The sequence below is a fragment of the Tauraco erythrolophus genome, chromosome 5 (genome assembly GCF_009769465.1).
Source record: "Tauraco erythrolophus isolate bTauEry1 chromosome 5, bTauEry1.pri, whole genome shotgun sequence".
Taxonomy (NCBI): domain Eukaryota; kingdom Metazoa; phylum Chordata; class Aves; order Musophagiformes; family Musophagidae; genus Tauraco; species Tauraco erythrolophus.
Genome location: NC_141469.1, coordinates 83,000,184 through 83,028,042, shown reverse-complemented (window position 1 = coordinate 83,028,042; position 27,859 = coordinate 83,000,184). Strand labels below are relative to the sequence as shown.

Below are 27,859 nucleotides of genomic sequence, written 5' to 3'. Positions count from 1 at the left end.
GAGGAAAGGCACTACTCAGAACAGAAACTACAGATGATTATTTATCCACCCCTATTCTAGACCTTACACTCATTCTACAAAACGGACTGATTGACCACTTCCCACAAACATGAAGTTACAAACCCAGTTTCATCATCATTTAGCAGTTAAACCATGAAATCAATCCCCTTTCAATCTCTATCTCTTCAGCTTCAGACTTTTTCAGTGAAACTGGATGCATGTTTCACAAAGTGATGAAGCTTGAAAGGAAAAGGATGAATGAATGCACTTTAAAAAATAAATTAAAGGTACAATTCTCAGAGGAAGAACTAATTAGCATAGGAAACAGCACTTCTACAGGTTATGTGGTTAATCGACATCATTCGTCTTACCAAAACACATAACCACTGGAAGTTAGGCAGCTGAAGAAATGGCACTCCAATGTTGAAAAGTTGCCCCCATAGTGCATAATACATAAAGCTCTCTAATAATGTGTGCTCTCATCCATAAATTATAGTGCACAAAGAAACTTAGAACAGTCAGCAGTGAAAGAAATTTCATACTAAGTAAAGGAATAAGCCATGTAGGGGAAGGACACAGAAACCTGTTGTTGCACCTCCATAGCTTCCCCTAGCCTTGGGTGCGAGCCCCATAGGACCAGACCTAAAGAACTCTACCACTCGTACACAAAAAAGGGGAATTTTCATATTTGTGTGGACTGTAGCAGTCAGAGACAGGCCATCCAAACACCCAGGTGATTTCGGTGCAGTCTCCTCCACTCAGGGATGCAGAGTCCAGAGGTGCTGAAAGGTATTTGGATTTGTAGGCATGGATTTGCACAAAGGTGATGCTGAGCCAGGACTGAATCCTGCCTTTCCTAGGGCTTTAACAGGCTGCAGGGTTATATCTTCCACTGTAACAGGAACCTGTCCTCCCAACAGAAACGATCTACGTGATGCACTCACATAGTGGCACATCCACCTCCCATGGACTCCACTTACCAAATAACCAAGTGCCCAGGTCAGCTGGTGGCAGAGGCTTCAGCACAGCTCTAGCACATAGTCTCAGATCATATATATACACATCTGGCACTGTACCTCAACTTGTCCCTGCCACAGCATCCAGCCAAGCAGCCTCTAAGATTCCCCTCTCACTTCTACCTGGCATCCATCGCAAGGATGATTTTCTTCTCCTTATGACCCATTTGCCTCACAGAACAAGCAAAAAAGAAAACGCAACGCTTTACTAAGACTGCTTCCAGAAAGCCACTTTCAGTTCAAATGGCAACGCTTCACCTAGGACAAATCATAAATATCCCAGAAAGGAGAGGCAAGAGCTACTCAAGAGCTCAAAAACCTACTTTACAGCACAAAAATCTGAAAAAAAAAAAAAAAAAGAAGAAGAGAAGGCTGGGATGTTGCTAACCTGCTTGTGGCCTCTGTTTGCCTGAGACGGGGTGTGAGGAGGAGAAAGAGAGATGATTAGCACATACCAGTAAAGTTAGGAAGAAGAGGCATAGCGAGATCCATTAACCGAGAACTGAAGTTGGACCAATTCAGACTAGAAAGTTCAGCTTGTCTCATAACGAGACAACTCACTGTCAGCACAAGCTACAAAGGGATATAGTGGACTCACCATAAGAGGAAATCCCTCTCCAGAAGATGCACTGTAGGTCAAATCAAGGTTACAGACCTGCTGCAAGGACCCCTGAATAAGTTTCTATGCTGTACGTACCACAGGAGATTCAATTACATGATGCTAACAGCCCCACTGGCCTTAAATCCTACAAAGCTACAACACCATTACCTTCAGCTCACACATTCACAAATCTGCTCTTATTTTTAAATAACAAGAACTAGCGAACAGTATAATATTGTGGGTTTTTTCAATTGATGGTTTTATTTCACCAGCAAAGAAACTATAACTCAGTAAGAAACAGCATGTCTAGAATGTCAGTGATTTGCAATTAACATATTTGAACAGCAGGGAGTTGCCCAACTTACTTTGTTAATATCATTTTGATTACTTATGTGCTTACTGTAATATGGGAGAAAACTAGTTCAGTTCTCAGATTTAAAACCGTGCAGAGCAGAGAAGAACAGAAATTTGCCAAGTAACAGCTTTGGTCACAGCATTGCGTGTGAAAAAATTGTTTTCATTCTATTTTCTCTCCTTCCTGCTTTATATTTGAAAAGACAAAACAAAGGTTAGAAATAAAAAATTAAAAAAAAAAAAAAAAAGAAGGGAACAGTCTGGTTTTTAAAGGCAACAATCAAGACTCTGCTAAGTTAGGCTTATTCCCCATTCAAGAAAACACAGGACACCTGTGACACCAGAACCCATTTTGGGTTGCAGTTGCTTGCTTTAACCTCGATCAATGGGGATTCAACATGGTCTTCCAGCAGGGACAGGTGCACCAGGGAATTCAGCTGCAAAAAGCTCCTCTCATAGAAAAAAATCTCAACACAGATTCTGGTTTCTGCCAAAGACCCTCTGCCAACACCTGGAGGGATGCACAGGGACTTCTGCACATCCAGCTTCAGCGAGCTCAGCCTCTGCAAACAGCAGTGCTGGGGGAAAACACGCCAGGTTAGCACTGGAGCAGCTAACCCTGCAAGCAGAAAACCTCAGGAGTAGTGCTGTCCTCCAAAGGGGCAGGTAAGGGAGGTGTCCAAAAGGTTTACCTGGGCTAGTGGCATCAAATAAAATTTGCAAACACCAAGCAAGGGCTGCTGAAGATTCCCTGCTTTCTCTCCAACGCTTCCACAGCAAAAGCCTTTGACAAACATTATACAGGCAGCATCATAACCAAATCCTCCGGGGGCTAAAGACATTTGCCAGTTCAATACACTCATATGGCTCTGAGAAACAGGCTCTGCCAGATTTAGTTACTGCAACTCCGAAGGACACAGTAGCTCCCATAGAGCCTGTCCATGTCAAGACCACCCCTCCGAGTTAAATATACCAGGCTCTGAATAAGCATCATTTTGAAATTGAATATACAGGGCTTGGGAAGCTGAGCTTACAGCCTGCATAATCAGTGCAGATATTCAATTATCATTAAAATTAATAAGTAGGACAACAACGAAATCCCCTGAGAGGTTTTGATTATCTCAGTCTGGGTATTTATCGGAATTACTTCAACATGGAGTCATTGGGCTCCGGCCAACGGGCCCAAGTCGCTCCTTAGCCTACTGCAGCTTCCTTTGCTGGAAGTACTGTGACATCCAACATCAAGGAAAGACAAGTACTGCATGAGAAAGGAGACGGATATCCGAAACTGTGCAAAAAGGTTTGATTTGGTCTGAAATCCATTTCCCAGTCAACTCTTCATTCCGTTCCTGCACAGCAGCTGTACTCTGCCTCGCGGTAATTCTGCAGCAGAGCGACTGCACCCACTGCTTTTGCAGGGAGGCACCCACCTGCTCGCCGTCACCCCCCCCCCCCCCGCTCCTAGCACCACGTATCAACGACCACAACTCATTATTTTCTGAGCATCTGACAAGACATCAGCAGTGATTGCCCAGAGAGGTGGTGGATGCTCCATCCCTGAAGACGTTCAAGGCCAGGTTGGATGAGGCCCTGAGCAACCTGATCTAGTTGGAGATATCCCTGTTCCTTGCAGGGGGGTTGGACTAGATGACCTTTGAAGGTCCCTTCCAGCCCTAAACATTCCATGATTCTATAACTAGCAATTCTGTTCTAAAACTTTAGCATTTTTCGGTTGATTTTCCCAGCACTAGAACTGAAATCATCAGGGCTTTGCCCAACTATTGTATTAATCCATATCCATATTTTTAAGGATGTAAAATAAACTCCAGAATTAGCAGCGACGCAAAAAAGCAGATATGCTGCCTTTGAAGTTAACTACACAGGAACATTCAGTTATTCAATCTGGCATCAAAATAAAGCAAACAGTAAACCAGAAGGAGACTGTGTAATGAAGAGACTTTATCTCACAGGATTATACTCCTGGTTACGACTTTAATTGTGTAGTCTAGAAGGATTTGCAACAAACTGAATAATCTGGCATTATTGTAATGATTTGTAATCACAACACTGGCTACGACTTAACAGGCTTACTACACACTTGTATTGCAACCAGCTAGAACAGTCAGTGCATGCCCTACAATTTGTAACAGCACTGGAAATGCTATCTGAGAAGCTCAACATGAGCCGGCACCGTGCGCTGGCAGCCCAGAAAGCCAACCGTGTCCTGGGCTGCATCCAAAGCAACGTGGGCAGCAGGTCGAGGGAGGGGATTCTGCCCCTCTGCTCTGCTCTTGTGAGACCCCACCTGGAATACTGCATTCAGCCCATTCTCTGGAGTCCCCAACACAAGAAGGACATGGAGCTGCTGGAACGAGTCCAGAGGAGGCCACGAAGATGATCCGAGGGCTGGAGCACCTCTGCTATGAAGACAGGCTGAGAGAGTTGGGGCTGTTCAGCCTGCAGAAGAGAAGGCTCCGGGGTGACCTTATAGCAGCTTTCCAGTACCTAAAGGGGCTACAGGAAAGCTGGAGAGGGACTTTTTCCAAGGGTGTGTAGTGATAGGACAAGGGGCAACGGATTTAAACTGAAAGAGGGCAGATTTAGGTTAGATATAAGGAAGAAATTCTTTACTTTGAGGGTGGTGAGGCACTGGAACAGGTTGCCCAGAGAAGCTATGGCTGCCCCATCCCTGGAAGTGTTCAAGGCCAGGTTGGATGAGGCTTTGGGCAGCCTGGTGTAGTGGAGGGTGTCCCTGCCCATGGCAGGGGGTTTGGAACTAGATGATCTTTGAGGTCCCTTCCAACCCAAACCATTCTATGATCTTGCAAGGAGCTTCAACACCTGCCCAGTCAAATAGTTTAGAGGTTTGAAACTCTCAAGTACGAATCTGCCCAATTTTTGAAGAAAGTAAAGCTAAAATAAACCAAAACTGAACACCCTCAAGGTTTCTGAGCAGAAGACCAAAAGCCACATTTTCACTATCCTTTACTGTTGATTGAACCAGGAGCAAGCAAGGCTGAGCAGATATCACACAGAGCAGAAGCTATTTTGATGGCCCTCAACTTTAAGTGATAAACTTCAGGAATGACCCCCAGGCTCCAGCAGGAAACCAGGAGAATCACATCTGTAGTGCTGTAACTGGAGTTTGCAGACTGAATATGCAAAGACAAACCACCACCCCTCCCCCCCCCCAAAAAAAAGTGGTCTCAATGAAAAAGGCTGCCAGCACAGGCAGAAGGTGCTAGGTTTTTTTTCTAAATAGCTGGAGGAAAAAACAGCAAGTCTAAGTCCTCCTTTTCAGAAACAGATGATTTTCCTACCCCACTTGGTGTATGCTGGGTACAGTTGGGTCTTGGGGGTATGACCCCAGCAGGACCGCTCCCCACGAGCAGCACATCTGCATCACGGAGAAACTCAAACATCTAAAAAAATCCAGCTAATTCTAAAAGATTACTTTCAATAAGTAGATATTTAAAGTCACAACTCCTGTCTTCACCACCTCTCCCACCCTGCCCTCACTCACCAGTTGTTGGTCTAGCTCCCCAGCCAAAGGCAAGGCAGGGGAGGGGCTGACTTCAACAAGAATAACACCAACCCCACAGCTCTTCCTCACAACCAGAACAAAACTGCAAATGGATTAACAGCGTACACCAACATCTCAAACCACATTAAGAAGTACTCCGCGCTATCTTCTCCTGCCAACTGCATCTTCTGCACAGCATTATGGACTGTCAATATTACGGGAAGAATCACCGCTGTTATAGAAAGACCTTTGAAGATGAGGGCCAGGTGACTTGCCTCAAAATATTTTTGCTGAAGTCAAATGAGAATTTTTGCAGCATCAAGTCCTTCCCCTCCTTCAGAGCCAAAAATTCTCATCTTTGATACTGTAAGAAAGCGTCCCAAGGAGGGCAATTATCCACAGAAAGCACACATCTTTACAAGCTTCTGGTTTATCTCACTTCAGCACAGTAACAGATCTAGAGGACACTATTTTCTGTGTTTTGATATATAGGTAGTTCATCCACACCAAAATCAATAAGATGCACAGTCTTAAAGTGAAACCAGGCTTTAGGAACGGATAACTTTTCTAACAATTTAAACACGTCTGCTTAAAATAGAATAATTTGATTTTTTTCTAGTGTTCATTTTGTTGTACCAAGATTTTAATATAATCAAAGCAGTGGCCTGGCACTTGCTGGAGAAATGAACACAAAAGAGAAATAAGCAAGAATACACAAGTTAAATGCTTATCAGAGCATTTTGGCAAGAACGAAGTATCTAATAATACTTTGTTTCTTGGAAAGCAGCAAAAGGAGACAAATCAAGGGCTACACTGGGGTGTTTCAGCCTGGTCTGACAGATGCAGTTTTTCAAAAGCCATCAGCAACCTCTACTCCTCCCCATCACCACCTCTCTCCCGGGAGGTGCTGCAGAGGTGCCCAGTTTGGGCAATTCCTTGTCCTCCTCCTTCCTTGTCCTTATTTTTTTGAGGGGTTTTGGGTGTTTTTTTTTTCCCCAAACCCTCTGACCAGGCACAGGAAGCAGCAGCCACTGTTCAGCCCATGGTGTACACACAAAGGATCACAGCAGCTTGGCAGCACACAGTGGTGACGCAGAGATGACCCATAGCCAGATGTCACCCACGTTCCCTTCAACAGTGCTTTATCATTTGTGTTGGGAAGAGCCTAAAAACCAGTGAGAGGAGCTGCCACTTTTCTTTGGAGAAGAGTTAGCACACGACATCCAAAAAGATGTGTTTGCATCCATGTGGACTCCTGGTACTGAATCTCCAATCTGTTTTGCCACAGTATTTTCAATATTAAAACCAACAGACCGACAGATTACCACCTGCTGTAGTCAAGTGCCACGGTAAATCCCAGAGCTCAGTGAATGGGGTTTGTGCGGTGGGGTTTCGGTAGCGGGAGAGGGGCTCCAGGGTGGCTCCTGTGAGAAGCTGCCAGAAGCTTCCTTGGCTCCAAGTGGGACCCACCTCCGGCCAAGGTTGAGCAAGTCAGTGACAGTGGTAGCACCTCTGGGATAACTTATTTAAGAAGGGGAAAAAAAAACACGCTGCCGCAAAACCTGCAGCGGAGAGAGGAGTGGGATGTGAGAGAAACAATTCTGCAGACACCAAGGGCAGTGCAGATGGAGCGGGAGGAGGTGTGCCAGAGCTGAGATTCCCCTGCAGCCCATGATGAGATGGCAGGCGGTCCCTCTGCCACCCATGGGAGAAGGAGTGGAGCAGAGATCCACCCACAGCCCGTGGAGGACCCCACGCTGGAGCAGGTGGCTGCACCCGAAGAAGGCTGTGACTCCGTGCGAAGACTGCACTGGAGCAGTCTGTTGGTGAAGGACTGCACCCCATGGGAGGGACCCAGCTGGAACAGTCCTTGAAGAGCTGCAGTCCATGGGAAGGACTCATGTTGGAGAAGTTCATGAAGAACCATCTCCAGTGGGAAGGCAGCAGGAGAAGAGTGTGAGGAGTCCTCCCCCCGAGGAGGAAGGAGTGACAGAAACAACCCCCATTCACTGTCCCCCTGCACTGCTGCAGGAAAGGAGGTATAGAAAATTGGGAGTAAAGCTAAGCCTGCAAAGAAGGGGTGGGGGAAGGTGTTTTAAATATTTGGGTTTATTTCCTATCCTATATTTTCATTATCCTACTGTTTCCATTGGTAACAAATTAAATTGATCTTTTTCCCCCAAATTGAGTCTGTTTTGCCCATGACCATAACTGGTGAGTGATCCCTCCCTGTCCTTGCCTCGTCCCTCGAGCCTTTCATTGTATTTTCTCCTCCCCATCCCACCATGGGGGGACAAGTGAGTGAGCGGCCACATGGTGCTTAGTTGCCAACTGGGCTAAACCACGACACTCAGCATGCTTTTTCCCTCGAATGAAGACATCTTAAGATAAACTAAGACTATAAAAACGAGATATTCTGAGGCAAAAAAAGAGCTTCCAACTAAAATACTGGCATTTTCTTTCACTAGCCAAAAACCCAGTCCCACCTTCCCCTTTTGTATGTACGTATAGCTTTCAGCAACTGAAAAACATTCCTGTTTTGTGACTGGGACAAGCAAACACAGAACACGATGCTGCCATTTTCAATCTCTGAAAATCCTGAACCATTCTCATTAATAACTTGAAAAATGGATGAAAGTTTGTTCTAACAGTCCTAGATGTTCAGCTGCTGAACTATTTGTGGAATAGCCACACATCAGGACTTTGCAGTGAAACAGAAGTCAGCCAAAAAGCTCTCCTGACTGGTTTTAAGCTAGGTGATGGGTCTTCAAAAAAGCCATCTAATTTTTGTTGTCTTCATTTGCTGTGCAATACACACGGCAAACAGTGTTCATGAAGACAAAATAGCAGCTTGGATTTTAACATTATTTTCGGGAATTTTGCAGTTAAAATTTTCTTCTTCTAGACAAGCCTACCATGTGTTTCCCTTTCTGAAGTTAGCATTGATTTTATTTCATGGGTTTTTTTTGAGCTGGCTTTCCTGAACAAGTAACATAAAAAGAAAACCAACTTTCCTCAATTACAAGAACATTAAATAAATCAAACAGGACTGCAGTCTTGAATTTAGTTACCCAAATAAGCCATTAACCTGAATAAAAATATATGCTGTCAAACGGGGTATGAGCAAAGCCAATGCATTTTAAGTCTTATAAAAGGATTATGCAATTAAGTGATAAGTAATCCACTGATACATATATTTAGCATATGAAGTAGTAAGTAACATACTACAAAAAAATTCATCAACATAAGCTATAAAATTCTAATGCATGTTTCATAAGCCCTGGCCTGTTGCATATGCATTCTGTAATGGTAATACTTTATTCTGCAAAGTTTCAGATTCTCCATGACAACACTACATTTATGTCTTTTAATTGTACGGTTACTAACTGTTGGATACCAATATTTCTGAAATTGGCACAAAAGTAACAGAGAAAACAATGGTTTGAGAAGATAAAGCTCTTCAAAGCTGTTTGATCCCCAAACGTAATTCCTAGACACTAGAGGAAAAAAAAGACTTTTTAGCATGAAAGGAGATTATTGTTTGCCCAATGAGCTTGTGTAGAGGAACCTAAAGCTGACAACTGTATTTACAAAATGATATAGTGAAGGATCAGCTTTTGTTTCTTCTATGATGGATTTTCAAGACCAGCACATAATATGTTATTCCAGTCATACAGTTCTAGCCGAGATAAAGATTTGCTTTATTCTTAATCTTACTAGTACTAATTTATTTTACAGTACCTCAGAGTACTCGAGGCTTTTTAGATCCCCTTTAATAAGACCTACGCCTCGCCAGATGCTGCTCCCAAATAAAGGCTTGATTCATGTCAACAGCGTACAAACCAAGGGCAGCTAGCTGAAAGTCCAGGACAAGTCTAGGAGCATTCTCAAATGGAGTGAGAAGGTTTAACTTCGGATGGGAAAGAGAAGAGAAGAGAAAGGACATGAATAAAACGGTGAGGCTATTCAGTGGGAACTGTTGTCTAGCAGGAGGCGCTCTGGTTTAAAAGCAGCTACATACCATAGCTTATTTGTTGCAGGCATCAAAGGAGCAAATCTTACATACACGGTGTTGAATGAGTAACGGTAACGTGGTTTCCAAGCAGGGCAAGAGCAAAAAAAAGAGAGCTCAGAGAGAAAGAAAACCAGATCTCACCCGAGGCAAGCTTTCAGATAGCAGGGCTTCAGATGTAGGGCTGGAAAAAAACAAAACAGATCACCTGGTTTGTTCCTCCAGAAGAAATGAACTCTGCTTGTCCAGAGTAAGAGAGATGATGGTTTGCACTTCCGTCAGAGACCACCTGTGAAGGAAACTCCACATCTGCCCCAAAGATGCAGCAGCACAAAGTACTTTCCATCAAACTGAGATTGATGAGAGAGTTGGGACTGTTCAGCCTGAAGAAGAGAAGGCTCTGGGGTGATCTTATTGCAGCCTTCCAGTACCTAAAGGGCCTACAGGAAAGCTGGAGAGGGACTTTTTACAAGGGTGTGTAGTGACAGGACAAGGGGAAATGGCTTTAAACTGAAAGAGGGCAGATTTAGATTAGATATAAGGAAGAAATTTTTCACTGTGAGGGTGGTGAGGCACTGGAACAGGTTGCCCAGAGAAGTTGTAGATGCCCCATCCCTGGAAGTGTTCAAGGCCAGGTTGGATGAGGCTTTGGGCAACCTGGTGTAGTGGAGGGTGTCCCTGCCCATGGCAGGGGGGTTGGAACTAGCTGATCTTTGAGGTCCCTTCCAACTCTAACCATTCTGTGATTCTATGATTCTAAATTTAACCTGAATCAGCTTAGCTGAAACAAATCCCGTTTTTCTTGTCCTACCCATTGCCAACCTGGGCAAGAGGTTATACCTTTCTTCTCCGCATCCTTCAAGGTGGTCATGGGCCTGTGCTACACCCAACCCCATCGGTCTTTCCACACAAGGCACATTGCTCCATTGCAGAGCTGATCTCTTCAAATTTTGATTGAGATATCCAAGCTCTGTCAAACAAACACAGCTCTACAAGCACTGGCAAGGCCACCAACTCACCAGGGAAATCCATCAATTTGAACAGTAGTCGGCTGGCCAAATTCCACTCCCATTAACTCCAGCATCTTCAGTCTCACTCTGGAGCTTTCAGATTTTGAAACATGAACTCAGCACTGCTTTAAAACATAGTTTAGTTCAATTATCACAAGGGTCCTGCACAACTGCATTATTAACTTCTGGTGTCTTTTCAGATCCAAAGCTCCAGCTTTTTTGTTATACCTACGCTATACAACACAAGCGTGCATGAATCGCTCTGGCACACTGAAGCAGGCAGCATAACCAAAAGAAAACACATCATCCTGGCTTCATGGCATATCAGCAAAAATGACCATGCAAGCACGTGAAGAACCAGGGGCAGGGTCACAGAAGTTTACATACGTACAGACAACTGCAGTCACCTTAAGGAATCCTAGCGGAAAACACCCACCTCCCCAACTCCATTGAACTCAACGTCATCCCACAAATTATTCATGTAAAATTCATTTATTCTTTATATAAGAGAAAGTTTTAAGTACTGCTTTGGTTTGGATTACTCAGTTTATTTCAAATACTCAGACATACAATATGTTTCTTACTGACTCGTGCATACACAAAAGCACGTACACACAAACAAAGCAGCCAAATTGCAGGTTTTGAAGGCATCATTAATACTTTTTTTTCACCAGCTCAGGTGTTACTTATTTCCATCATGCTCCCTGCTGCAGTATGAATTGCATTCTTGCCATGTTAGCATATCCCCCTGCTTCCTCCTCTACACTGGTCACAGCCCAGCAGCAGCATTTGCAGGAAAAAAAACCCACCGGCTGCCAAAAGTACTGCCCTGAAAATGCCAATTACAATCATAGCTACATGACACAGCTCAATGGTGCCAAGAATCCTCCTTCTCCTTTCATTACCCCCTACCCCTCCCCCTTGATTTTATTTCTATCCCTGAGGGCAAACACCGCCTCCAGTGCAGGATTCCTGTATAAAAATCTCTATCTGAACTACAATCGACAGAGAGCAACATGCATCTACTCACAAACCACGCTGAGTAATCCAAATCACCGTTATTTTTAACTTCAAAGAGGCACCCTAGGGTACCTGTCCTCAAAAGAACGAGCCAAAAATGCATCTTGCAATAAAAATATATACATAAAGAAAAACATCAAATCCACCAGCGTCCTACATAAATGAGAAGCAACTTGCAGAATCAATCTGGCTGAATTTACCCCCCAACTTTCAGTATTTGGCCTTAGTAACCACCAAAACCAGGGGCAATTGCTTTCCCTCTCGCTGTTCACATGCAACAAGTCCTCTAGTGTTCTCATTTTCTGCAATGAATAAAGAATTATGAACATCTCCACAGGACTGGGTTCCTTACTACATGTTTATTTTCCTTTCTGAGCCTAAAAAAAAACCTCCCAGCACATGAAGCCGTGCAATGAGCACGGTACACACGGCACACACCAGTACCCCAAGGACCACAGAGGCTTTCCTGTTCTGTGCTACAGGAAGGTCAGGGAAATCAATGGCACGTGGAGGAGATGGCAGAGGACCCATCACACAATAGCGAAGCAGGTGTGTGGCACTCTGATTTGGACAGAAAAGGAGTACTTCTAAGCTGTAAAGGAATAAGTTTTAAAATAAACCCTGCAAGGAGGGAGGGTCTGAAACAAATAAATCAGTGCTATTATAGCCACTGAAACAAAAATCAGACATAATCGCTGAATAAATCAAGCCAGCTAAAAGAAAGCATTTATTTTTAATCAGCAACTTTAGCAGTTATTGGAATATTGTTAAAAGTGGCCGTGTTTTCACTGGCTAGACCAAGCAAGACTGAACAGCACAGATTTACAAGGGGCTCTTTGTAGCTTCTCCCCCTCCTATGGCTCTGCAGGGAGTCAAAAAAAAAAAAAAAACAACCAAAAACCTGACTGGTTTCGTTGATGTGCTTGGAAGGCTTCCTACTACTCAAGAGGGACCAGACTTTTCTGATATAGCCTCTGGTAATTCCAATAACCTCCTTCAGGTTAAAGCCAACTTACATGAGCTGCAAAGCAAAGTCCAAATTGCCCCTTTGGCATGTAGTAACAAGATCAGTTCCTGACCTGAGCTGTGAAAGGGGCAGCACTGCCATGCTGACCACGCTCCAATGGCAGGAAGAGAGTCCCTTTTCTGAGCTCCATGGCCACGTGGACCTCACAAAGACTTTGCTCACACTCTAAAGATGCAACTGCAGGTTTAAGAGCCAACTGCACGACTGCTGCAAGCTGCTGAACCCGCACAGCCAAGGAAGGCCTCCTGGGGCAGCCAGGAAGCCACGCTACCACGATTCATTCACCTTTCAGAGCAAAGCAGCAGAAAGAAGAAAGCACCTTCTCCTGCAAAACAGCCCGTTCTTCATACCAGGAGACATTGTTCCAACCCCTGCTTAGCCACATTTCAGTCCCATTATCTCATTTCCATTAGTACCTCAATACTCCATATGATGGAAAGATTTTTCTTACCTTCTGTGTGGGATGGGGGAAATGAAGGCCAGCCAGGCTGCAAGAATACTAGACACTACCAAAACTTGTACCAAGTAAGCACCTAGCTAGACAAAGTTCTGCAGAGGCAATCCTTGGCTAAAGGAAATCCTTGGAAAGGATCCTTTCCTTTCCTTTAAAACTCATTATTCACTAGATGAGCTGGTGCACACTGTTTAGCAGCAGACCAAGGTCTGATCTTGTGGGGAATTGGAATTACAGCCAAGAAACAGCTTAAGCTTAGAGGTAGACCTGTCTCCAGACTGGAAGGTCAGTCTCCTTCCCGTGCACCGCTGCTTTCATTTCCCAAGTTAGATCACATTTTCCCATTGCATTCAGCAAAAATGAGGTGAGCAACAGGTTAAACGAGGGCAGCTGGACCTCCCTGGAGCATGGAACACCTTAAAGCTTTAATACACAAAAATTACCATGGCACATAACTATAATAAATATTCAGACTGTGACACCTACAAAGTATCTGCCAAAAGGAAGATCATTTGTCTTGACTGGACCTCTTACCCTCATTGTTTTGGTGGGGGTTTCTTTGTTGGTGGTGGTGGTGGGGTTGGTTTTTGGTAGTTTGGGGGTTTTTGTTTGTTTTAAATAAACATGGAAATCTGGTTCAAAACTCACCTGCTTGAGCCTTTGTGATACACAGATAACTCTTCCCAAGCACCCTCGTACAACTACAAAGACTAAACAGTTGCTTTCTTTAACAGCAGCTGCGCTCCTGGTGCAGTCTCCTACTTCTAGCAGATGTGGTTCTAGGAAAAATACTAAGTTTCCTTAAGATTCATAATAAGTGGATAAGCAGCAACACTAGAAGAGTTGAAGGCTGCTTCAAAAGCTAGTGTATCTTCAGTTAGAACTATATCACCATTGGAATTGCTACCAAGTACTTGAAAAAGTACTTCAGAAGCTCACCATGAGCCGGCAATGTGCGCTGGCAGCCCAGAAAGCCAACCGTGTCCTGGGCTGCATCCAAAGCAGCGTGGGCAGCAGGGCGAGGGAGGGGATTCTGCCCCTCTGCTCTGCTCTCCTGAGACCCCACCTGGAATACTGTGTTCAGCTCTGGAGTCCTCAGCACAAGGAGGACATGGAGCTCCTGGAACGAGTCCAGAGGAGGCCACGAAGATGATCCGAGGGCTGGAGCACCTCTGCTATGGAGACAGGCTGAGAGAGTTGGGGCTGTTCAGCCTGGAGAAGAGAAGGCTCCGGGGTGATCTTATTGCAGCCTTGCAGTACTTAAAGGGGGCCTACAGGAAAGCTGGAGAGGGACTTTTGACAAGGGCATGTAGTGACAGGACAAGGGGTAATGGCTTTAAACTGAAAGAGGGCAGATTTAGATTAGATATAAGGAAGAAATTCTTCTCTCTGAGGGTGGTGAGGCACTGGCACAGGTTGCCCAGAGAAGCTGTGGCTGCCCCATCCCTGGAAGCGTTCAAGGGCAGGTTGGATGAGGCTTTGGGCAACCTGGTGTAGTGGAGGGTGTCCCTGCCCATGGCAGGGGGGTTGGAACTAGATGATCTTTGAGGTCCCTTCCGACCCAAACCATTCTGTGATTCTATGAAAAGTGACTAGACTCTACAGGATACTGTTAAAAGCAGTAGCAAAATATCATGCAACAAAAAGGTTACTTCAGCACATGGTCTGTATCTACACACTGTAGTGCTGCAAGGTGTGACACAATATGACATTTCTGCTCCTCTTCTTGATGGGGAACTGTGCAGGCAGATACACAGACCTTCCAAAATTTTCCTTAAGAGGACATCCTGAGATAACAAATTTCTATGAGAAAACCTCAAAAAGAAGAGCTTTCTCTGATCTAATCTAAAGCTCCCTCCTTTTCCAAACCCAAATCCTGAGGTGAGAGTTACTTAAAATATTTATACAAGGTAGATCTTTCTAAAAAATTAAGCAAAGAGTATGACTGCAGCATAGTTGATTGCAGAGCAGATAAGAGGGTTAGAGAAGTAATCTGGAAAGACTTTTTTCAGTACTTGTAAAACACTGCAAATATGTTAGGCCAAGGAAGAGAAAACGGCTAACCCCATTACTCTTTATGATGTCCCATGAAAAGAAAGATGAAAAGGAGAATTCTGGAAATTCAAAAAACAACTGCCCTATTCACTTGTTTTTTGTGGAAGTTAATCTAAGGAAAAAATACTCCCTTTTGAGTCAGTAACCATCAATTTGGCATTCACAAGTGCACTTCCAGGTGCTGTTTGGAAACTAAGCTTGTAAATATAGAAAGGTTTCTCTAAAAAATGAAAAAAAATAACAACTGAGGCTTATTCATAGGATATTAAACTTTTCATTTACTCATCTGCACATACAGACCCAGGAATCTTCTCAACTTTTCAGGTCCAGTTATTTCTCTACAGATATTCCTATAAGGACATTGGGATATACAGCAACTGTGCTTTATATCATAGGAAAAATACCTAGAGGTGTTCAAAAAGGAAAAATCTTCCATTAAGGAGTGGACACTGGGATAGTTACAGTGTGCCATGGCACCAACACATTGCTCTGCCAGCACACCTGGCACTGGTTATTCTGATGCCCACACATGCAAGGGGAGCAAGTTTAGTTCTTGGCTTTAAATCAGTAAAGAAAACAGATTGTTCCAGTCTCCAACCACAACAGGATTAGGTCTTGAACTGAGTTGAGGACAAACTCAGCTCCCTGTGTAGCTTTCACGTTCCTGCTGTGCCCCGAGCCAGCAAGCACGCAGCTCCTGAGTGCAGCTGCCATTTCTACAGCCTTTTGTCTACACAGAGTATATGGAAATCCAGATTTTAATTCACTGGGTAATACACATGTGCAGGCTTGGCTGCATTTTATATAAACATTGCCACCGTTTTTATGGCAATCGAACTGGAGTCCAAGACCATTCTGCAGCCCGTTTCAGCTGGCGACTAAAACTCTGGAATAACACGTTCCTGAGAGCTGCTCTGTTGGAGGGCTCAGTCATAGAATCATAGAATGGTTAGGGCTGGAAGGGACCTTCAAAGGTCATCTAGTCCAACCCCCCTGCAAGGAACAGGGATATCTCCAACTAGATCAGGTTGCTCAGGGCCTCGTGCAACCTGGCCTTGAACGTCTCCAGGGATGGAGCATCCATCACCTCTCTGGGCAACCTGTTCCAGTGTTCTACAACTCTCATGGTAAAAAATTTTTTCCTAATAGCCAATCTGAATCTACCTCCCTCTATTTTAAAACCATTACCCCTTGTCCTATCACAACTGGCCCTCCTGAACAGCCTCTGTTCAGTGCCTCTGAATTGCAGTCGTGCAGCAATTCTGTCTTGGGATGCTTTCTCACCTCGCACGGTGCCCACGGCTCCTGGGAAGCGACAGGAATACTCAGCACCGTGCAGAAGTCAACCTTTGGAGACGGTACCGAAGCTCTGTTGGAGTCCAGCACTGAAGATGCCCCAGCCACACCAAAGACCAAAAGTCCCAGCAACGACTGCTCACACAACGCAGTCAGGCCAAGCACACACACTGAAGGGTATTAATGCAGCTAAATTCCAGCACTTATTTCAGCCATCAAATTAGGAGACCAGGTTCTTCCAGTTCTCAGTGTAGTCAATGGTAAGAGACAGAGGCTCTTCAAGGTGCTTAAAACTCAGCTCCTGTTCCAGCATCATCAGCTCCGAGAATTTTATTATGAGCCTGAAAAGTATTTCTGAACAGCCCTGTTCATTTAAAGCTAACAGTGACGTCCCAGACCCTGTGTTTCAGAAGAAAACTTCCAGAAAATTGTGTTGTACATTTACCCCAAAGGCTCAAGAAAATAACAGTTTTACAACTTAAAAAAAAAAAAAAAAATAAACTAACTCATGGATTTTTTTGGTGAGGGAAGGAGTGAGGAGGTTGACTCATTATTTTATTTTTTATTTTTTTAATACTCGTGGCTGGCTTTACTGCATAAATAAATCAATCCCCTAACCACACAGCTCCGTTTTTCCAGTCATAGCTTGTTGTTTTATTTATTTTTTCCCTCCATTGCCGACAAATGACTCCAGGGAGTTTTTAAACCCAGTAGTCTACTTTCCGAATGGAAACAGTTAGTACAATTTGTGGGAGAGAAAACAAACAACAACAGAGACTTACCCCATTTTTTGGGTAGGCTATCCATCCTAGATCCCCCATTACTGTGCGTGAGTCCAGTAAATTCACTGAAAACAAGAGAAAAAACTGTTAAGGGAAATGGAGGAACTACAAACTTCAGTAAATATTTCAAGGTTTGGGTGGCTATGGTAAGCAGGCTGTTTATAATTAACCAAGGAAGTCAGATTTTTGTAAAGCAGAATAACAATGCAATAACTCCTTCAACGATGAGGTCACACACTGAACACAATTCTATATATGCATTAATTTATTCCTTTGAGATCTGCCACTGAAACCAAATTGCAAATGCACTAAAACTCTGTAAGATCCAGATCCTTCATGTTCTTAGGATCAAGTATTTTGGGGGGAATAAATATATCATGCCCACTATGTGTTTATATGCATATGTAAGACATACAATATATAAGTATAAACTTACATTCACAAATATCTATTTATTTGTGAAAGTAAGTGTATACATTTATACACACATCTTTTTCTCAGGTGGCATATGTTTTTAGCATAATCAGGCCTTTAAGACAATAACGAAACAAGAAACAACATGCAGAGTTTCCTGAATGTCATGAATTCAATTTTTAAAGTATTTTATGTGCAAGTAAATAATCAGCCTACAAATACTTGAGAAGGGATGGTGGGGGAGGTAGGGGAAGGGCTCTTTACATTAGTGATGGGTGATAGAACAAGAGGAAATGGGCATAAGCTTAGTCAGGGCAGATTCAGGTTGGACGTTAGGAAGTATTTCTTCTCTGAAAGGGTTGTCAGCCACCGGAATAGCCTGCCCAGGGAGGTGGTTGAGTCCCCATCCCTGGATGTGTTTAAGAATAGGGTGGATGAGCTACTTGAGGGTATGGTTTAATGGGGATTAGGGATGGTTGGACTCGATGATCTCTAAGGTCTTTTCCAACCTAGAAATCTATGAAATCTATGAAGTATGACTGTCATCAGCAATCTACTATTTCCTCCCTCTCCCATATTTTTCCCCAAGTCTTTGACAACTTCGTTGTAAAATATCCCAGGGATCTTTTTTCCCCCCCCAGACAAAAATTCACAGTAGCCTTATTCAGTCACATAAGCAAACAAAAATTTACATTAAACAGCAAAAAAACTATTCCCAAGCTTCTAAACATTTTTCCCCTCATATTATGTGAAATACTGAGTAAGAAGGGTGAAGTAATTAACTCTACACACACTTAACTCAGCTAAGGAAAACTACAGCAGTTTCTGGTGCAGAGCTTTCACCTCCCATACTCAGGGCTTTAAACCTCCAAGTTAAAAGTCTTGTCTTTGAATCAACAGCTGTCATCCAAAAATCTCAACCTAAGAGGAACTGTCTCCTATTTCAAAAGCACACAATTTCCTTCTCTTTGGATTATAACACTCCTCACGGTATATTTGTCTGCTTAATATCTCACTTTTTGTACTCGTGTCCCTCTTGAAAAGGAAACGATTTCCCTAGGTCTTCAATTCCTGATCTCCATCCTATGTGCTCTTTAAAAATCCCACTGAAATTTTCACAGTTGGACTGTCAAGACCTTCCAGCCCATGATGATCTAGCCCAAGAACAAGCTTGAAATAGGTGCGCTCACTCCTGCAGCACCAACCATGTATTGCTAGAGAAGAGAAACCAACAGGTTGCACGTACAAGTCTAAAGGATGTGAGTACCATAACACTCATCCTAGTACTCATACCAGGCTGATTTGCTGTCTCTGCACAGCCAGTTATACCAGTGCAAACACCCATGAGGAATACAGACCCTTCCTTACACTGGCCTGGGTCACTGCGCTGCGGGGCAACCGCAGAAAAATTAAAAATGCTGCCAACTGAGGACCACAGACATCAGGATTACACTATTTACAGAGGCACAGTAGGAAATCCAGAACTACACTGTACTACAAGGCATGCTCCTTTAAAATCTTAAGGAGTGTTAAAAAAAATAAGCTTAAACAACATATTTAGCTTAAAAAAAATAAAGTTCTCTGAGTCAGTGTGGTCTTAACTATTGTACTGTACTGAAGGCTGACAACTGCAGTCCCTTGTACATAAAATCAGCCCAAAACACAAAAATACGAAGCTGAAGTAGAAAAAAAAAATCAGTTCTCAGCTCTGGTATCAAACATTTATCTTAAAAAAAAAAAACGTGCCTACACAGATATTTTCACAATGTATGTAAGTATTAATGCAGCACACTCTCATAAGGCGTATAGATGTTCTGCCTGGTCAACTCTATTTTGTGATGTTGAGCAAAAACATTTGGTGGCTCAGGGTTTTCGTGCCCAGATTGCTTTCTCCTGCCAAAACAGAAAACAGTTGGGAGCTGGCAATGCTACCTAACAACAGGACATTTGGTGGAAGCAGTACTCAGAGACTACCCTGAACTACATCCACAGTAAGTAAACATACAATTAGGTGGCTTTCCACCCCACAGCCTAGGCAAAATAATAGTATTGCTATCAGCTGCCATTAGATATGTCACCCAGTGATGGCCAGCCTTCTCCCTCCTGAAGCCTTCTGGTGAAATGCTCATTAAGGTCTCCTGCTCCAGCTAAAGTCAAGCACCAGTACCCAAGCGCTCCTGAACCACACTGCACTTTGTTTTTAATGGGATAAAAAGAGTGATCTTAAAATGTACTTCAAAATAAATAACACGTCCGATATCATGACTGTATACTGGTTTAAAAAGCAAGAGAAGGGAGCGTAGTTGCCAAAATGGCAGGTCTACCCAAATTCCTTCTATCACACTCACTGTAATTAAACCATGCAGAACAGTACAATCCTGTCTTAAGTTGCGATGGATGCAAAACAAGTATTGATCTACATTGTACAACTTAATTAAAACTTGTCCTGAAGATGCTACTCATGAATGTAATTAGAGCGTTTGATGCCACAAACTTCTTCGTGACACGCTAATTAAGGAAAAAAGCAGAAAAAGTGCTTTTATTCAAACACCAGATCATAAAAAGAACGTGATACAACTAAATATTGTATTATCTTTCTATCAACGACAATTTTTAAATTGCTGTTATTAACTTCAATTTCAAAATAATTTTCTGCATATGAAAAGATAATACAGCCCATTCAACTCTAACTCGAGTCGGTGGGAATTTTCCTACCGGTGAGTCAGCCGGCAGAGCTGAATACTAAATTCCCAGTTAGAAAAGACTCGATTCCTCCCTTATTTTAGTAGAATTCTGCATAGAGCAAAATAAATAGGAGAGGACAGGATACACCTTTTGACAGGCACTGCACAGTGACCCAAAATTCTCATGCCAGGAAGAAAAAAGCCACAAGAGACTTTTAGCTCCCCTTGTGCCTGGGCTGCTCTGGAGACCAGCGGGTCTCCCAGCACAGCTCAGACAGCTCTGAGGGGCTGCTAAGGCACAGCAGACTCTCCAGCTGCCCCATGGGCTTCTGCCCAGGACTGCTTTCACAGTATATCTTCTAAAATACTGCACTACATCGATCTGCTGTGAGGAATGTATTTAGCCAGCAGTTATTTTAAATTCCCTGCAAGGACCGAAACGTTTTTTGCTTTGAGAATCCACAAAATTCTGGTATAAACACAAATTACCACTGCTCCATCTAGATCTAAGGTGTCTGCATCTTCCCCACCACCACCCTACCCAGTAATTTCCAGTACATCTGTCCTTTACTTGCATCATTGCCAGGTCCCAACCTCACCCTGATTCAGTCTCGAACCAGGACAGAGCCCCAGCATCTCCCCTCCAAGGAGATGGCTTCTCCAATGACCCAGTTGCCAGAGCTCCCCATGCTGGGTGACAGTGCTACCAACGCTTTCAGGACACTCTCTTGGGCAGCCTTCCCACCCCACACTGCTGGAGAGGCCACCAGCGCATGGTGCCACTACGTAAGTCCATAAGGGCTCAGCACCACCTCTCTTCCCACCGCCTTCCAGACTGGCAGTATTGTTATTTTTGCTGAAATGGCTTTCATCAAAAAACTGCAGACTGGCCAGGTTGGAGAAGAAAGAGTGGGCAAACAGCAGGTGAAGTACGTACCTGCGACACAGAGGAAACCATTTTAGCAGAGACTTTAAAGAAGGACTGCCGCCTTCCCAAACAGATGCTTCCATTGCTCACCAAGCAACTTCTTGGGAAGAGATGAAGCTTTATTGCACCTGAATAAAAAAACCCTGAAACTGTCTCTTGTTTGACCCATAGCAAGACAAAGACCAGAGTTCTTCTCCAGAGCAGTAGAACCAGTTCCTCCCCATCCAGCCTGTGATGACCATCAGCATGCATTTGGCCATGGCTATCTAATAAGCAACTAACCCAAACACTCAGGTCGCTGGAGGAGGTAATTCAGGAAAACCTCCAACTATGACAGGACAAGAAGGAATGGCCTCAAGTTTCACCAGGGGAAATTTAGGTTAGATATCAGGAAAAATTTCTTTCCAGAGAGGGTTGTGAAGTATTGGAACAGGCTGCCCAGGGAGGTGGTGGAGTCCCCATCCCTGGAGGTGTTTAAAAACCGTGTGGGTTTGGTGTTGAGGAACATGGTTTAGGGACCCCGACAGCGCAGGGTGAATGGTTGGATTCGATGACCTTGAGGGTCTCTTCCAACCAGATGATTCTATGGTGCTTAAGGCTTCCATACTTCAGGAGGTCTAGTGTCAGCTCCTGTATAGCTTGGGACTCCTAGACCAGACCCAGTGCTGTAGATACTCCACTGGCATAATCCAGAGCTGTACTCAGCAGCCCTTGGGATGCAGGAGAGCTTAACCCACTGAAGAAATCTCTCCAGAAATCTCTAGCAACTCTGCTTGGCCCATAAAGAATTTTTTACCATGAGAGTTGTAGAACACTGGAACAGGTTGCCCAGAGAGGTGGTGGATGCTCCATCCCTGGAGACGTTCAAGGCCAGGTTGGATGACGCCCTGAGCAACCTGATCTAGTTGGAGAGATCCCTGTTCCTTGCAGGGGGGTTGGACTAGATGACCTTTGAAGGTCCCTTCCAGCCCTAACCATTCTATGATTCTATGATTCTATAACCTTAAAAGCCTCCAAAATACCAGAACTCATTTATTCCCACTTCCTTTCTCCTCAGCACCGGCTAGCTATGTCTCAACAAACAAGCGAGAACCCTCAGAGCCCACAAGCACACTCTTAGGACCTGTATCTTTGCCAGCATACTTGGAAGAGGCGCATACACACATTCAAAAATGTTTTCTGCTCGTCTCCACCATCAGTGCATCCATCCCACAAGCCCTAATTATTTCTAATGCTCAGTCAAGGGGAACACAAAACCGCACAGATCTATATCATCATTAACTTCCATGCCTTCAGGGTAGGATAAATGATGATTAAGTCTAAAGTCATACCACAGCCTTTTCCCCTCCCACCCCCTCTTTTTTAATACAGAATAGCCCGGGGAATTTGCATGCACTCTTGTTCTCAGACAGGCTAGTTACTACGGGTGAACAACCAAGTTAGAATAAAACCAGAAGTGATCTAAACCTTGGCCCTCAACTCTAGCTGGTGAATTAATAGTATTTTTTCACTCAGGACTCTCTGACGGGGAGACTAGTTATGGCTTTTTACTCAAAGGTCCCCATCACGTTAATTCATTTAGCAGCTTCACTATGGCTACACAGGGATTGCAGCTGGAAGGAAGCACAAGAAGCACCAGGGCTGATGACATCAACATTAAGCTAAATCAACATTGCTGCCCACACAGCAGAGCACCCATCCGACACAGCCACCTAAACCAGTGCCACCTGATTTAGCTTGCCCAGGCGAAAGCAGGACTGGCCTGTCATGATGGTACAATGCCTGAAGTAGAAGCCACTGATCCATCTATTTTTTTTTGGTTACACCACTGATGGCAGATGGCCCCCTGGCTCTGGTCTGGAGCAGCTTCATTTGCTTCACTTAAATTTTAAATAGGAAAAAATCCAAGCTTAAAAAACAAAAATCCCTCACCAACAGGCTAAACCACCGAGCACTTCTGATCCTACCAGCCACATGTCCTCCTGCCATTTCATCATCTAAGGATCTTCCAGAAAAACCTTCATTGCTCACACCAGGGCAAAGTCTCTGCAGCCATATGAACGACTGAACTCTCCTGGGTTGCCACGGTTTTTGAGCTGACTTCCAATAAATCTGGACACACTGGACTAAGTCCTGCTCTCCAGCAGCACCATTTGCAACACAAGACTTATCACAGGGCACACTCTACCAAAGTTTATCCTGACAAATCACTCCAGAACAGGCAAAATGGTCAGGATAGCAAAAGCTGACAGAGTTTATGCCATGAATCTGAAAAGTCATAAGAATCTTTTGTTGTTGTTGTTGTTTCACTGAAATATACCTAAAGCAGGAGGGAAAGAACATCCTCTTTGACCATATCAATACCCTACAACTACAGTTTCCATCACAAAACAAACAGGAGCAAAGGAACCTTCCTTAAAGCCTGCATAAATATTTCAAAACACCGCATGATTTCTAAAGTAGCACATTTTTAAATATTAACATTCCAATCAAAACGTTTGTTTTAAACAACTGAAGCAATACTCTGTTTTAATACATTTGTTAACGAATTCAACAGAATCTGCACATTGTTTTGGGTAACCTGGATCTGAACTCCCGTATGAAAAAAGGTGGGAATCAAGTGCTCCCACATCCACCTGCAGGTCCAGGTGGCCTTTGCACAGCACTCCGCAGGATGCAGCCACCCATGGAAAGGTCGGAACTACATCAAGGTAGCCTCAGCTCTGACCCAACACTCCTAGCTTGTGGGAGCAACTACATTTAAATTGCTTGTGAGAAACCTCTCGTGGGAATACCCACGCACTGGTGATTAAGCACGAGGTGAAACTCTCTGCTGGATGAGGGTCAAGGTGCACGTGGGGTGATGTGATGCGACAGCAGTGCTCTGCACCAGACCCTCACTGGGAGGTGTCCTGAATAGCATCACAGGCTTTCCACCAAGCTCCACGCCTCTGCTCTCCTCCTCTTTCCCAAGGCACGGGGTATAGCTGCCAAAGACATCATCATTAACGGAGCTGGTTGCTCCTTCCACTGCATACCTCCCCATCCTTCCTCCTGCACTCCTGGGGTTCACAGCACTACCAAGACACACTGACTGCAGAGGACTCTTCATCATCATGAGTCAAAGTTTTCCTGCTTCATAAATCTTTGCTGGTTTTATTGCAGTATTGTTGCCATTCATTTTCCAACTGTTTTCCCTGTTGTGCCAAGTATTTCTTCAAAAAGTATAAATCCAAGGCGCTCCAACAAGCGACAGTCAGAAATAATCCAAGAAAGCAAAAACAAATGAAAAAAAAATAAACTCTTGAAAGAAATCAAAGTCATCAGGAAGCAGATGTTTTGTATTAATTAGCTACACTGAGTTGGGACAAAACACATGCAGGCAAGAACCTCGGAAACATTTCCATCAGTGGAAATCAGCTACAGCGGAGTGCAAGCTGTAGCAGTACCTATTATTTATAGCCCACTGGAGGAAGAAAATATACACTACTTAATGAACTTGCAAACTAATATTAACTGCAGATTTGTACTTTATTATGTTGGCTTCATTCTGCTCTACGTTTTCTCATGACTTCCTTTTATAGCAAGAGCCAAAACGCCAGGATTTGTATCACAGATTCTTAGGTTTTTAAGGCCAGATGGACAATTGCAACCATAACATCAGCCAGCAAATTTTACCCAGTAATTTCTGCATTCTGTCTGTAATCCGTTTGAACGCAGTGTTTATGAGGGGTGTGATGGGATGTAGCCCTTCGACCAAGTTCTTCAGGTTGGCTGCATTTTTTCCCAACAGGCACAGCACTGGCCGTAGCTCCAGGGACTGGGACCAAAACCTCCCTTCGATAACCAGACCCACTAAAACAGATAAGAAACTGCAGGTTTTTTCCTTACAAGGACTTGCACTCAAGACAAGACGTAGTTGTTTGGTCTTCCCACTATACACAACTTAAACGCAGAAGCGGTCGGGAGATTATTAGCTTGACACCAAAGTGCCTGGAAAACTAAAAACTCCAGTATGGTTTGCTTTTTTTTTTTTTTTTTAAAGTGACAAACCCACTCCCATCAAATCACCATTTAATTGAAAAGGAATTATCCACTGTCCCACTCTAAGATCCATTGGAAGCAACGCTGTACCAACAAGATAGCGGATCTCCAAGCTGGCTGCAGCACAGATCTTTTGGGGAAACCATCTGGGCAAGTATCACCGTGCCATTAAGAATGAAAAAGCAGCTTCCACTGAAGGCAAGTTAAAACCAGCACCTGCAGCCAGCAACCTGACAACCAGCCTGCGTGGAGAAACAAGACACCAGTGCTGCCTGCAGATCCAGGGTATCTGCAAATGGCTGAAGGAGGCAGCCAGTTTTTTCAAGACCCTATTTAAAGCAAGCACCTTATTAAGCACACACATAAAGTCAAGCCCTAAAATCCTAACAGCCTCCCAGTGCAATCGAAACACCTGCTGGCAGCGCTGAGATGAAATCTCACCTTCTTCCCTAAATCAGAGCATTACCAACGAAAAGCAATACGGTCTCTGTTCCTAAAAGGTATTCTAAAAGACACAAATTCTGTTATGCATATAACTAAATTCAGCAAAAGGAAAGAAACTCAGCACAGACACATCTAGAGCTGTCAAGGCTGTCAGCTTTCACTACCAGTGGACTCGCAAGACCTCACTGTCCAGCGCCAATAAAGCCTTTCTGTTGACAATAATGACTACTCTGCTGCCACTGAGTTCACTCAAGTAGAAAAAAAGGAACTGACATAATGCTTAGATAGCATTCAAGAGAAAAAAAAAAATGTTTAAGATGATCTATTGGCTTTTCAGGGGGGTTGACAGTTTATCCCTTCTATTTCTGTTGAGGGAAGAGGGTGGAGGTTGCTAGTGGGAACAGCACATTGCCAACATATTTTAGGAAGAAACTGCACGTGAGGATTAGCGAAGCGAAGACGGAAAAGCCAAAACGACTAGGTTTTTTTATGGAGAAAGCAACTTACAAAGGCAAGTATGAAGACAGTTTCCTCAAGTAGTTTCACTGGTTTGGGACATGCAAAACAGTTTAAAAAAAATTATACAAGACCACCCAGAAACATTATGAAATATTACTGATGCTGAATAATTAATTTCCTCCCAGGTGTTGGTCTATCCCCTCAGAGAATTACAAAGTTCAAACGGGTTGTTCTGACCTCTTTCTAACATTAAGGGATGCAGGTTAGAGAACCCAGGAGCTAATTCCTTGGCAAGACACTTCAGTACTGCCCCCTGCACCAAAATGAAGTAGCTGGTGTGAAAGTCTGCAAGCCCAGGGTCCTACCCTCTGTCCTACAGGCTTGATACCTGCTACTCAACCACCTAAACCTAGAAGCTTCCAACTTCTGCAGGGGACTGCTTCCTCTCCACGCACACTTCCCAAGGCACAGTTTGCTCAGGAGCACACCAGCTAACCCCTGCTGATGCTCGGGAGCTTGCCAGGGGGAAGACGAGGGGCAGGAGTCACCTTCTCCCTCAGAGCTGCCAGATCAGCTCATGGAGGTATTGCCCGATCTGCTGTGATAGTACATGTTACATCACCTTCTCCAGGAGGCATCTCTCATCCTTTCACCGAGCGGTCACTTGGGCAGCTCTACCTGGTCAAAGTCCTCCTAACGTACCTCTTGCACAACTCAAATACCAGGGAAGAGGGAGAGAAAAGAAGGGTGTTTCCCATCATTGCCACCTGCAGTGAGACAGTCACAGCATGCACTGAACGCTCCCGTGGCAATTATTCATAGAATCATAGAATCGTTAGGGCTGGAAGGGACCTTCAAAGGTCATCTAGTCCAACCCCCCTGCAAGGAACAGGGATATCTCCAACTAGATCAGGTTGCTCAGGGCCTCATCCAACCGGGCCTTGAACGTCTCCAGGGATGGAGCATCCACCACCTCTCTGGGCAACCTGTTCCAGTGTTCTACAACTCTCATGGTAAAAAATTTTTTCCTAATATCCAACCTGAATCTACCTCCCTCTATTTTAAAACCATTACCCCTTGTCCTATCACAACTGGCCCTCCTGAACAGCCTCTCCCCATCTTTCTTGTAGGCCCCCTTGAGGTACTGGAAGACCGCTATAAGGTCACCCCGGAGCCTCCTCTTCTCCAGGCTGAACAGCCCCAACTCTTTCAGCCTGTCCTCATAGGAAAGGTGCTCCAGCCCTCTTATCATCTTCGTGGCCCTCCTCTGGACCCTCTCCAACTGGTCCATGTCCTTCTTATGTTGGGGACTCCAGAACTGGACGCAATACTCCAAGTGAGGTCTCACGAGGGCAGAGTAGAGGGGGAGAATCACCTCCTATTCTGGCCCAAAGCATCTTTAGCCCTTGTTGCAAAGCAGAAGCAGGAAAGCCCAGGGCAGCCTGCAGGTCCCAGCACCCTTGTCTACAGCAGACAACGTACCACCGGACCTCTGCCAACAGCCACCCATCGCCTCCCACCTCCCAAAGCCAGAATCGAGAGCTGCGAATCGCAGTGCTTACATCTCCTCCTGGCTCTCCCCCCTCGACCGCCTTCCTCGCAGAAGACAGGGATAATTGCTTTCTACCTCCAAGACGATAAGCGCATTAAACCTTCGGAGAGGCTCAGATACTGCACTGACCAAAGCCACAGCAAATACCAAAACTGAGACTGTAGGAGATATAATAGGTCAAAGA

The 27,859-nt window shown here is 44.3% G+C and overlaps 1 protein-coding gene across 5 annotated transcripts in view; it reads right to left on the bottom strand.

Moving 5' to 3' along the window:
* Positions 1–17,207, bottom strand: part of EPHA5 (EPH receptor A5) — a 187,145-nt gene extending 169,938 nt beyond the window's left edge. For all 5 annotated transcript variants that reach the window (XM_086611754.1, XM_086611756.1, XM_086611755.1 and 2 more), the window contains exon 1: positions 17,151–17,207. In XM_086611754.1, coding sequence (XP_086467880.1) covers positions 17,151–17,189 — 39 coding nt within the window. In that variant the 5' untranslated portion in view covers positions 17,190–17,207. The remainder of the gene's footprint in view (positions 1–17,150) is intronic.
* Between the last annotated feature and the right edge of the window lie 10,652 nt (positions 17,208–27,859).